General features: G+C 53.9%; 4 protein-coding genes across 4 annotated transcripts; 3 read left to right on the plus strand and 1 right to left on the minus strand.

The window, feature by feature from the left end:
• Positions 1 to 390: 390 nt before the first annotated feature.
• On the minus strand, positions 391 to 1,300 carry AB675_10030 (putative NADP-dependent mannitol dehydrogenase; the record flags this gene model as incomplete). Its single annotated transcript, XM_018138770.1, has 2 exons — positions 391 to 1,066; positions 1,113 to 1,300. 2 exons carry the CDS (start codon positions 1,298 to 1,300, stop codon positions 391 to 393), a joined length of 864 nt encoding a protein of 287 aa, XP_017996634.1.
• Positions 1,301 to 2,064: 764 nt separating this feature from the next.
• On the plus strand, positions 2,065 to 5,744 carry AB675_10031 (uncharacterized protein; the record flags this gene model as incomplete). Its single annotated transcript, XM_018138771.1, has 2 exons — positions 2,065 to 2,253; positions 2,334 to 5,744. The coding sequence occupies 2 exons, from the start codon at positions 2,065 to 2,067 to the stop codon at positions 5,742 to 5,744; spliced, it is 3,600 nt and encodes a 1,199-aa protein (XP_017996621.1).
• A 1,057-nt stretch (positions 5,745 to 6,801) lies between these two features.
• AB675_10032 (ABC transporter A family member 2) lies at positions 6,802 to 9,656 on the plus strand (the record flags this gene model as incomplete). The annotated part of the gene is made up of 3 exons (XM_018138772.1): positions 6,802 to 6,926; positions 6,978 to 7,134; positions 7,173 to 9,656. The coding sequence occupies 3 exons, from the start codon at positions 6,802 to 6,804 to the stop codon at positions 9,654 to 9,656; spliced, it is 2,766 nt and encodes a 921-aa protein (XP_017996667.1).
• A 313-nt stretch (positions 9,657 to 9,969) lies between these two features.
• On the plus strand, positions 9,970 to 11,871 carry AB675_10033 (ATP-binding cassette sub-family A member 7; the record flags this gene model as incomplete). The annotated part of the gene is made up of 1 exon (XM_018138773.1): positions 9,970 to 11,871. The coding sequence occupies one exon, from the start codon at positions 9,970 to 9,972 to the stop codon at positions 11,869 to 11,871; it is 1,902 nt and encodes a 633-aa protein (XP_017996648.1).
• Between the last annotated feature and the right edge of the window lie 1,040 nt (positions 11,872 to 12,911).

Genomic DNA, 12,911 nt, shown 5'->3' on the forward strand with positions numbered 1-12,911 from the left:
TCGGTTGGCACTACTATCAGATGCACCGTCAACGACAAGAAAGCCCGGGAGGCCGCCTGGATCCTCAGGTCATCGAACGACGGCGCTACCAATCGCCACATCCTCGGTCGAAGCACTACAGCCCACTCACGTGGTCCAGTACATGCTCGAGTGTCGACCATCCGAACCAACGCACGCCGTCAGCCCTAGAAGCACAAGTACAACCACCCACCCGTCGGTCCGCTTTGTCTAGGCTAGCACAGCGTCCTGGTTGGATTAAGATCGGAAAGGTTGAAGAGGGACTCATAGCTCGACGAAGACAGAGCTCATTGGCTATCGAGCCACTTTGACATGCCTCTTACTACGGAGCGCAATAACCCCCTGCAGTTTGGTCAGTTTCTTTCATTTGTCTCATTGAACTTCTTGCTTACCATCGATCAGCAGATCTGTGCCAGTACAGTACGAACTTGCGTCCGACGCAAGGAAGAGGTATGCCGCAGCAAGCTCGCCGGGCTGCCCCTCACGACCCATGGGGATCATGTGCCGCCAAACTTCCTTTGTTGCCTCCGGAATAAAAGTGGTCAGCTCAGTCGCGATATAGCCTGGGCTAATCGAATTGACACGCGCAAATTGTACCCACTCAAGGGCAAGATTCTGGCACATATGTTTGACGGCTGCTTTGGACGCATCGTATGATGTCTGCAACTGCGGAAAATTGGCGATGTGGCCGGACATGGAGGCCGTGGCGATGAACGAGCCGCCCCTGAACTTTGGAAGACCATTGATCTTCTGTTCTCTCCAGATTCTACCGACAACTCTCGCGGAATAGAATAAGCCATCAACGTTGGTCTTCATCACTCGATGGTAGTTGTCCAGATCACCAGTAATAGAAGCCCCACTTGTCCAGGCTACTCCGGAGTTGTACACGAAGACGTCAAGTCGGTCATCGAATTCTTTGATCTGGGAAGTTACCGCGTTGTCGACAGCTTGAGGATCAGTTGTGTCGACCGAGAAAGCTCTGCATTTCACCCCAAACTCTTCCTCGATCTCCTTGGCTCGCGTCTCTGCTTCCTTGTTTGTGTTGTACCTGCTGAGGTCAGTACTAGGCGACCGTAGCCAAAGGTTGCCTTAACCAGATGATCACATTTGCTCCGGCCTCGGCGTAACCACGAACGACCGCCAACCCAATACCTGCTCCCGCACCTGCCACAATTGCAGTCTTGCCTTTCAAAGAGAAGAGGGGAAATATTCGCTTCGTATCCGGGGCTTGAGTGTTGTAGTGCTTGAATTTGCTTGTACCTGGCAGGACAGCGTCGTCCATGATGGCGAGTGATGAGTTTAGGAGGACACAACAGCGTTCGAACCACGCCGAGGGAGCTTTTGAAGGCCATCTTGTCTTTATACTCTACCAGAACCCGTGCGGTGGTCGGATATTTCCCCGCGAACGGCAGCTCATGATGCATGGTGGGGATCGGGTTTTGACACGGCGATTGATGCACAAAGTTTTGTCCACCGGGAATCTGCCAGAACTGCCGCCCTGAACAGCTTCATCTTCGAGGCATTGCACCCATAAAATTCTCTCCTTTGTCGTCGACCCGCAGGTCTGAACAATCCTGTCTGGAGGCATCGCTATGTCAGAATTGCTATCATCATGATGCTGCGAACGGAGCTGCCGCTGACACTGTAGAGTCAAGCCTGGGCTGTGGGCGAACATGATCCCATCAGGCAAAAATCGACCACCTGATCATCATGCGAAGACGCATATGATGGCGGCAAGCGGTTCCTGTGATACTGAAGCAGTCTTGAAGCAGACTCATGTTTCTTGTAGTCCCTTACAGTCGTCTGTATAAGGCCAAGAGAGGCAAAGTATAGGCAATAAGGCAATCAAGGGATGAGCTCGACGGATTCTGGAAGCACATTCCATCCCTTGTCGCGTGGTCTTGATAGCAATTTCTTCCGTGGAATGTTGGAAGAAACATTGTTTTCTACTAACCGTTCACCACAGTGAGACATCATGCTGACAAGGAAACAGTACCAGCATTGCAATGCTGCCAGGAGCGCAAGGGAGCATTTGATGCATCGAAGATGCTAGAGACGCCGGTCATTATCGGCATTGCGGTTGCAGCGGCTCTTGTTGTGTTGGTGGCTGCGGGCGCCGCAATCTCGATCCATGTGCAGAGGAAGAAGAACCAAAGATACCTGACTGGTCTCAGTCAAGACCTCGCGGCTTATCAACGAACACGACTGTCGGCATACGACAACAATTACGCGCATGTAGCAGACCGGAAACGAACCCGCGAAGCAGCACGGTACCACAAGCAAATCACGCAGGATGGTCGCCATTGAAGTCGCAGGAGCGGATCGACCGCCAGGAGAGTCCAGCACAACTACCCGATGACAGCCCGATGCCGCCGAAGGCTCGGCGAAAGCGAAGCCTGCGCGACTCGCTGTACGGCCATTCAGGTATCACCGTGCCGAAGACGCGGAGGCAGAAGAAGATCGCGAAGGCGATCGCATTGAAAGACATGAGTCGCTCGCCTCTGTCTGCGATCACCGAGCTGACAGATTCGACTGAGCCGCCGAACGCGGTAGAGCTACCAGCAGAGAGGACGCCGAAAGTCTCCCACGATCTAGTCTCTCCGGTACAGCCTACAGTCACTTGGTCTTTAAGGAATACAGCATTAAGTCCGGTCGAGATTGATACACCAGTATCTTTGCAGGAGGAACCGAACATAAGCCCAATTCAGGAGATGCCACATTCAGAGAGCAAGCGGAGCGATCTATCAGAAGCGCCTGACGGACCACTACCAGAGCTGCCAGTCTTCGACAAACACAGTCATGTGGCACAGAATCGACGTCACTCACAGGTGTCCACAGATACTGTTGGAAGCTCTGTTCTGGGCGCTGCTATGTCGTCTCCTGCAGAAGGACAAGGACCGTTCAAGGTCAATTCAGGCTTGCAAGATTTCGACTTTGGTTTCTCGAATCGATCAACTCCTCGTATAGGACCATCGCCTGGAAGGACGACTGGATGGCATAGTGGCGGTCCTGGGGTTGCTTCAGTGACCCCTAGCTTCGATTTCCAGGGGCGGAAATGGAGCACACTCTCCATCAATCAACCCTCGACCATTCGAGAAGTTCCGAAGGAAGGCAGCGAGGGATTCGTTCCAGATGCAGAGTTCTTCTTCGGTACTCCTAGACAAGTCAGCGAGCGACATTCTATGCTAGACTACAGCTTGTCTACACGTAGTCAGCAAGCCGGTGAGCGAGATAGAGAGATGGTGGCCAGTGCCTCGCCAACGAACCTGCCGCCTCGACCAGCATCGGTCGCTAGCAGCAATCCGTACAAACTCGACCACAAGCCGTCCTTCGGAAGCTCTCGTCTCTCTACTGGCTCAACTGGAAGTGGACGCCGAACGCCTGGCCATCGTAGGCAGAATTGTATCCGCATAAGCATACCGATGCCCGTCAAACAGCGAAGACCTTCGCCTTTCTCGGATATACTTGAGGATAGCGATGACGATATCGAAGTCAGTCCGAACAAGGTCCAGATCGTGGGCATCACAAAAGTGTCTCCAGCAGACCGAAAGAGGACTTCATACCGGAGGAGTGTGCCTGTCGTCGACGAGAATGGATCGCCAACAATCTCACCTATGTCGAACCGGCCTGTTCTGAGCCCATCTAAACCCAAGCGGACTACATCCTATGCTTCTCGGATCTCACCCGTTTCCAGACCAGAGTCTGACGTTTTCTTCTCAGCTGTCGACCTGAACAACATGGACAGCAAGCCCAAGACGCCGGATCCGTTCGCGAATCCTGATCGATGGGCACTGGCACCGACACCGCCCAGCGCCGCGACGCTGAAACCTCCTCCGGCCTTGGGCAAGGACTCTCCGACACTTCCCTCTCCACTTGCACCACTGAAGATCACTTCGAACACGGCCTCCGCACTGACCGCTCTGCCACTGGTGGAGCCATCGCCAACGCGGCCGTCACGGCTAATGGGTCCGAGGAGTCCTCCATCTGTAATGTCTACGAATGTACATCTCCAAACTGCTCATACCGTGGCAAGAGCAGCATCACCACCAAAGGCGACAGCATATTCCAGCCCAGTCACGACACCGGTCGAGCAGCCCGTTCAAGCAACCGCTGAAGCGCGTCCAGACAACGATCTCAGGCAGTCTGTGTCTCTTCTCCGAAGCATGGATACAGTTGGCAGACATCTGAACGACAAGTCCAGGCTGTACCCTCAAACAACTTCGTTCATGTCATCGACGTCTTCACGCAACAACCACGATGACTGGAAGGAGCTCAACGCCATTTGGGAAGTATCACGCTCCAACTCGATCGATAGTGTCAGCACACGGGCAATCACTCGAGACAACAGCGTGGTCCACGGTCAACATTATGCGGGTCGAGGTCACCGCTACAGCCTGTCGCAGGGGAACCCCGTAACCTCATACACCGGCTCTACTGGAGCAAACGTCGGCATCAGTCGCAACAACAGTATCTCTGCGATGGGCCAATCCTCTGGCTACGGAATGCGACAGGGCAGTGTCTCGGCCGGTGGAGGCTACCTGCCGCAAGAGTCCAATGGCTTCAGCTTCGCGCATAGCCGCCAACCGAGTATGTTCGGCAGCTCCAAACGCAAGATGTCGATGGCAAGCTCGCACAGTCCGAAGCCGAGTCAGACCTCGATGAGCCGGGATTGGAATATGGCTACCAAGCAGGACAACTATGAGCATATATCAGGCAACAACGTCCGCAGCTCCGGAAACCTCTACCAGTCTTCGAACTGGGGACACACGGGCAATATGTCCCGAGCAGGAAGTCCCGGACGAATGAGCATGGCATCGCTAGGCGGCATGTCGATCTGGGAAGACGAATCTATCAGAGCAGAAAGTCCAGAACCTTTGTCAAGGCAGCACAGTGTACAGACACGGCTCAATCGTAGCGCAAGCAACGGACCTGGACCTGCACTGCCTGCGCCAGACCCGCCACAACGTGTCAACCCAACACCTCAGCAACAAGCAAATCAAGGGCTCGGCATAACGACAAGTGCGCCGAACAGCAAGCCCAAGCCAATTGTCTTTGACGATACATACTCCCAAGCACATCTAGTCTCGCCTCTGAACGACTCGGACATGGAGAATCTCACACCAACGGCGCATACCTTTGGTAACAGCCGCTACGTATTCAACTTCCCGGCTGTGCCGACAACAAAGCGTGTGCCATCGCGCGGCAATGCTGGTCCACCAGCAGCGCAGCAAGGCAGTGTCACATCGCCAGCGGCGAAAGGCAGCGTCTCTACAGGGACAGCTTTCTCTGCGTCGACGGCCACGACGCCATCTTCTTCTATCCTTGCTTCGCCATCGCTGCAACCACAGCCTTTGCGGTCGCACATTGTGACGGCGGTGCCAGATCAGCAACAACAGAGGAGCCCGCAGCAAGCGACACCGCGGAACCAGCCACAAGGGCTGGGATTACGCGTGGGAGACAAGCTGTTGGGCACGCCGGGATCGCTTCGTAGCTTGTACGATGGCGATGGCTTCCTGAAGGAGAGTCCGCTGAGGGCGAAGGTGCATCAGGGTGTTGTGAGGGATGGCAGCGCGTTTGAGCGGGAGTGGGAGGGTGCAGATGCTCAGAGGCGAGGGGATCGGTTGGGCGAGGCGGAAAGATTTCGAGAATCGTTTGGCATGAAGTTGCAGTCAGGAGATGGAATGATGGCGATTGGGACGACAGCGCCTACTCGTATTAATGTTTAAGATAATATTTGGTCGATATGGGACGGGACGGATCGCGCTGGCTGGCATGAAGCGCGACTACAGGCACAGCGTTCCTGCTCTTTGGATGTAAAAATAATTCCTGTGTTATTCAATGGATGCACTTCCCATCTTGTAAGAGGTGCACCACTGGCAATCGCAACTCCCTCGACGCTGCAAAAGTTATTGACCCTAAGGATAATGTTCTACGAAGTCCTCAGCAACTGGTACGATGGCTCGTATGGTCCACGCGGTCGTTGACACGTGTATGCCTTTATAAGGCGTCTGTCCTCGTACGTGCTTGAACTTCGTCTCTTACCCTTCGATGCACTCTTCTCATGGACATCAGCTACTTCTCTGCGGGTTGTCAGACATACGCACTGTGTGGCGCACATTCCAACAAGCAGCACAAAGATCGATATGGAAGCAGGTCTCGCTTCTCGGAGCCCAGAAGACGATGAAGCGCCGAGTGGCGAAGCCCAGAAGCCTGCCAACCCTGCCCAGCACGAGGAAGCCACCACAACGGACACAGCCCAGCTAACGGTCTCGTCTACGACCTTCCCTAATGGGCGCCAACCGACAAAATTATGGGGCTCAGCTAAGTCATAGACGGCCAAGTTAACGATCGATACGACATTTGCATGCTTTCGGAACGACAAACTTTCTGGTGTAGGGATCATTATTCACCATTTCTCTGGGCTCGTTTGCTTGCTGCCTGTCGGCGCTCCTTGTCGTTCCGGTGGTTCCATGAGCTGTCGGCTCAGACAATTAAACATGTCGCGGCACCGTCCACGATAGCATGCGGTGGTCGAGGCTGTTATACGCAGATGCCTGAAACATTGGTAGGCTTGATTGTGGTTGATCTCAATATCTGTGGTTCAGCCGCGGCATAACACAGGACTGTATTTGGACGCATACGAAAGCGCTGTCGTTCGATCAAGCCGCGACAACTCCTGCTGGGCCGCCGAGCAGAGTACGTCGAAGTGCACTCAACACCTACGAGCAGACTCTCGTGGACACCTCAAGATGGTCTAGCAATCGCAGGCTTAGGCTCGACGAGATGGCCTTCTTTCTCCGGCAGATATGGACACTGACTGTCAAGAACCTCTTGATCGCACTCGTCCGGCACCCGTTCTCGACGCCCTTCAGAGCATTTCTGCTGCCCTGCATATTCGTTGGCTTCCTGTAAGATCCTGAACATCAGACTACGTTGAACTTCTGCTGATACAGCACCAGGGCATACGCACGTAGCCTCTTCATACCCCCATCAAGATATGGCATTGGCGACACCCATGCTGTGCGATCTCTCTTGGACGCTTTGAACGATGCCCCAGGCGGTCGGGATCGCTTCGCGCTGGTCAACAGCGGCTTCACGGACGGTGATATTGCGACCGTTATACAAGACATAAAGACACAAGCTGAAGGATGGAGTGGCAGATCCTCGAATTGGACCAAGAACAAGACTTGGTCACAGAATGCCGCAACTCTATCCGAGGGACAAGCGACTGCTTTGCTGGAATTGTGTTCTTCTCGTCGCCCGAGGAAGGTCCTCTTGGTCAGTGGAACTACAGCTTACGCGCAGATGGAGGTCTTCAGAGTGGTATCAACGTGTTCTCCGGCGACAATGATATCCAGCGAGTCCTGCTACCTGTCCAGCATGCAGTCGATAGCGCAATATCCCGAATTGGCAATGGAACGCCACTCCCCAATGTCGTGGAGGAGTACATCTACACCAGCATGACTCAGGAGCAGCGAAATGATCAGATTCGCGTTCGGTACATGAGTGGAATCATCAATATATTGGCCGTTGCATTCTTCATTGGCATTGTTCTCATCACCTACCAGTTGACTGGCTTGGTAGCCACGGAGCGAGAAATTGGCATGGCACAGCTGCTCGACTCAATGATGCCGAACACCCGCCGGTGGGAGCCGCAGATGGCGCGAATTATAGCCAATCACCTGGCCTTCGACCTGATCTACGCTCCTGGCTGGATCGTTATGGCTATAATTCTCAGCGGCGGTGTGTTTTCCAGGACGAATGCCGGCATTGTCGTGATCAACAACATCCTGGGAGGTCTTGCAGTGTCTTCTTTCAGCATTCTGGGAGCTTCTCTGTTCAGAAGGGCCCAGCTGAGCGGCATCAGTCTGGTTATCACACTCATGCTACTCGCAGTTGTGGCTCAGGTCGTGGGCAAGGGCTCTACAGGTGCTGTCACAATACTTTCGCTGTTCTTCACACCGTTCACTTACGTCAACTTCACAATCGTGATGGCGAGATGGGAAAGACAGAATCAAGCGACGAATTTGGTTCAGGCGGCTCCGGAAAACCCCTCGACTTTACCTGGCATAGTCCTTTGGGTGTTCTTCATCCTCCAGATCGTCATCTATCCGTTGATCGGCGCCTGGGTCGAGCGATTCTTGTATGGCACAGCTTCCAAAGAGCGCGTTGTTAGCGTCTCCGACAGCAGTACTGCGATATCTCTGGATCGGTTCACCAAGCGATATCCACCGACCATTGGAACTCAGCTCTGGGCCAAACTGACCCGAAAGCGTGCCGCCGACGTGGTTGCTGTCAACGAGCTGAGTCTGACAGCAACACGTGGCGAGATCCTGGTGCTTCTCGGAGCTAACGGCTCAGGCAAAAGTACCACGCTAGACAGTATTGCTGGGCTGAACTCGATTTCGAGTGGGTCCATCGCAGTCAACTACTTGCAACAAGGCGCCGGGCTTGGTCTTTGTCCCCAAAAGAATGTCTTGTGGGATGAACTCACGGTCGAAGAACACGTGCGAATCATCAACAAGGTCAAAAGCAAGGTGATTGCGCCGAAGAGGGAGAACAGAGAGCTGCTGGAATCCTGTGACATTGTCTCAAAGATCAAAGCTAAGGCCAAGACGCTTTCCGGCGGTCAAAAGCGCAAGCTTCAGTTGGCTTTGATGTTCACGGGTGGTTCAAGCATTTGTGCTGTCGATGAGGTGTCTAGTGGCATTGATCCGTTGTCCCGTCGAAAGATTTGGGACATACTCCTGTCAGAACGAGGGCGTCGCACTATCATCCTCACGACTCACTTTCTGGATGAGGCAGATCTTCTGGCAGATCACATAGCCATTCTCTCCAAGGGTCTCTTGAAAGCCTCCGGTACATCAGTCGCCTTGAAGCATAAGTTGGGATCTGGTTATCGTGTGCATGTGTACAAATCGGCTCGAACAGCAGGACCGCATGTTTACCAGGACTATCCACATTCTCAACATGACGAGCAAACGACGTACCTGCTACCTTCGTCAGCTGAGACCGCCAGATTCCTCACGCGACTTGAGAGTGATGGGATGACCGAGTACCAAGTCAGTGGGCCCACCATAGAGGATGTTTTCTTGAAGGTGGCCGATGAAGTGCAGAGTGGCCACGATGAGCTCTCGACCGCCCCCGCGCGAGAGAGCAGCGACGAGAAGTCAGCGAAGCACACAACCGTGGGCGTTACAGAAAACAGACTGAACGTCCCAGAGTTACTGCCTGGGCGCCGAATCAATTTGACTGGTCAGCTCCGGATTCTCTTCCAAAAGAGGATGACCATCTTTCGGCGCAACGCTTTGCCATATATCGCTGCTCTTCTAATTCCTATCATTGCTGCCGGCTTGGTCACGCTCTTCATGAACGACTATGAGCGTCCTGGATGCGATCCAATCGAAATTGCTGCACAGTTCGATCCATCCTCGCTATCGACGGAGGGCAACTACGACATCCTGATCGGTCCTAGCGATGCCTTTAGCCCTGGGCTGATTCAAATGTACGCACAATCATTCACACGCGAGGGTCAGGAGAGCACGGGGGATAATGCGACCCGTCTGGCAGAATCAGTCAACCTGACCAACAGTCTTCCCGAGTTCAAGGATATCATCGAAGAACGTTATGCCAAGTAAGTGTTCTTTCGAACCTTGGGTCGGGAAAGAAGTCGAGACTGGAGGTCTGAGACTTGTTTCTGTTGCCTTTGTCTCGCGATCCCGTTCCGTCTTCCCCTCCAACCTAGTCTTTCACTTATCAGTCACGTCCCGATCTAAGCTAACATAGAACGAAGCATCACTCCAGGCGGTCTCTGGCTTGGCGACGCATCGTTTCCGCCCACTTTTGCCTGGCGAGGTAATGGCGGCATCTTCTTCTCGGTCATCACTCAGAATGCACTCAATATCTTTCTCAGCAACACGACAATTTCGATGCAGTACCAGCCCTTCGACGATGCCGTGGGCTGCGGACGTGGGCGATGCTCTCCAGCTAATCACTTACTTTGGTCTGGCGATGGCGGTATACCCGGCTTTCTTCGCACTGTACCCCACGGTAGAACGTCTTCGCAACGTACGAGGACTGCACTACAGTAACGGCGTTCGCCCGGCACCACTGTGGGCAGCCTACACCATGTTCGACTTCTGCATCGTGTTGGTCTCGAGCGCCATTGCCGTCATTGTGTTCCGAGCGGTCTCATCAGCATTCTACCATATCGGCTACCTCTTTCTGATATTCTTCCTATATGGCTTGGCGTCGACTTTGCTGGCATACTGTGTCTCGTTGATCTCGACAAGTCAGTTGGCCGCCTTTGCCTGGGATGCGGGTGGACAGTGTGTCATGTTCTTGCTATACTTCATTGCCTTCATGTCAGTTTTGACATATGCGCCAGCCTCCAACGTCGACAGTTTGCTGAATGTCTGCCATTTCACGATTGGTGCGATCTCGCCAGTTGCAAATTTGACCAGAGCCATGTTCGTGGCTCTCAACATCTTCAGCGTCACATGCACGGATCGATCACTGAAGTCTCCAGGCGATATGACTGCATACGGTGGTCCAATACTGTACCTGATACTGCAGTCGATCTTCCTCTTCGGTGTGCTGCTTCTCGTGGACTCAGGGTCGCCACTCCGTCGGTTCCGCAACAAGCAGAAGTCCGCCGAGCTCGAGGAGAAGGACACGCTCGAACCAGAAGTCAGTCACGAGCTGACAAGAGTGACATCGAGTCGAGACGGTCTACGAGTTCTGAACATCACCAAGCGCTTCAAGAGGAATCTTGCAGTCAATAACGTCACGTTCGGTGTGCCTAAATCAGAAGTTTTCGCCCTGTTAGGACCCAACGGTGCGGGCAAGTCGACACTGATATCCCTCATTCGTGGTGACCTTCGACCTAGTCAGAGAGGTGGCGAAATTCTCGTGCAGGACATCAGTGTACTTCGCACGCGTGCAGCTGCTCGTTCTCAGCTCGGAGTCTGTCCACAATTCGACGCTATGGATCGTATGACTGTTGCGGAGCATCTACAGTTCTACGCCAAGATTCGTGGCGTCGAGAATCCAGCTCACAATGTCACAGCAGTGATGCAAGCTGTCGGTCTCACATCCTATGCAGACCGTATGGCCGAGAAGCTATCTGGCGGCAACAAGCGCAAGCTCTCTCTGGGCATTGCACTAATGGGTAACCCAGCAGTGCTCCTGCTTGACGAGCCGTCCAGTGGCATGGACGCAGCCAGCAAACGAGTCATGTGGCGGACTCTGGCCTCGGTCGTACCTGGCCGATCCCTGGTCCTGACTACACATTCCATGGAAGAAGCGGACGCTCTAGCAAATCGAGCAGGCATTCTAGCTTCTAAGATGCTGGCACTTGGTACGACAGACTATCTGCGACGTAAGCACGGCGACGCATACTACGTGCACATCGTCCACAAGAACGCGCCACATTGCAGCGAGCAAGACATGGCAGCTATTCGCGAGTTCGTGCAAGAACAGTTCCCAACCGCCAAGATCGAGCGCGAGGTGTATGGTGGACAGCTACGCTTCACCATGCCTCTCAACCACAGTATCGTCGAGGACGAGAAGAACTGCGGTGTCGTGGCCGTAGCTGGTGCGTCGAGGACGACCACGTCTGATAGTATCAATGGTCCCGGCAATATCGCGGCGCTGTTCGGCGCGCTGGAGAAGCAGTCTGAGGCGCTGGGTGTGGAGTACTACAGTGTGAGTCGCGCGACGCTGGATCAGGTGTTCTTGAGTATTGTTGGCAAGCATAACGTCGAAGAGGAGGGCGCTGCGAAGGCTGCGGAGGGAGGAGTCAAGAATCGGAAGTGGCTAGGAATTCCGTTTGGGAAGCGTCTGCCTATATGACCTCGGGAAGGTCGTGAGCTGGGTATGGATGGCCCGTGAGGTCTCGGAGCTAAGCTCGAACGTCGTTTTGTTGCATAGCGTGGAATAGCACTCTGGGAATAGTCACATATCACAAGATGCTTTGCTTTGATGATTAAGAGCAGAATGTTCTAGGTCTACGGGAGCTATATGAGGTAAGTCAGCACCGAGTCATCGTCTTGAGTGTCTCGCGGTATGCATGTCTCGAGGTATTCGAACCGCAAAACGTCATCATCGCCTCCTGTAGCAGATACAAGGGTGCTTCGCGGCATCGATGCGTTCGAGTCGATGTTCGCCGAAGACTCAAGAGTTCATGAACCTCGCCGGGGAGCCGCCGAGCAGAAGTGACAGATGACACGGACGACGCGGTTCTACTTACAGCAAGAAGTCATGAATCACGTGCCTTCTCACGCCGTGCCGTTGTATGACTGTCGCTCCTGCTCTTTGATAATCGTGATTGTGCTGTGAAGAAAGGTCCGACTCATCAAACGCCCCTGCCGTATCAAGTAGTGTGAGAGGCAGGTGCGAATGCCGTAATCAAGTCGCACCTGCTGCTGAGAGTCTCCGGCGAGGCAGGTGCACGTGTCTTCGAGCGGTCGCTCCTGCAGCGAAAGCATATTTAGAGTGGCAGGTGCACATCTCGCCAGTCGGTCGCCCCTACCACAGAAAGTGTCTAGAGAGGCAGGTGCGAGCAACGTCAACCGGCCTGCCCAAACCTATGCCCGGGCACCTCTCCTGTCAACCGGTCTTAGCCGATGTTGGACGAGGCAATACTCGGATTCGAACGCATTCGCAAGAGTGTTCGTTGCATTGCCCTCGAGACGAAGAGATGGACTTAGAGAGTTTCACGGATGCGGAGGGTAGTGAGATCACGACGTGAAGGAAGTCTGTGTGGTTCCATCAGTGGGAACGTCTCGCACATATATACAGGCGGATATTGTAGTGACAGCAGAGGTATTAATCACTGCTTGCGCAGGGCGGCAAGTTGTTGATGTCGGTCAAAATCCTGCAGCTGAGACAGC

The sequence above is a fragment of the Cyphellophora attinorum genome, assembly GCF_001299255.1.
Source record: "Cyphellophora attinorum strain CBS 131958 chromosome Unknown Contig29, whole genome shotgun sequence".
Classification (NCBI taxonomy): domain Eukaryota; kingdom Fungi; phylum Ascomycota; class Eurotiomycetes; order Chaetothyriales; family Cyphellophoraceae; genus Cyphellophora; species Cyphellophora attinorum.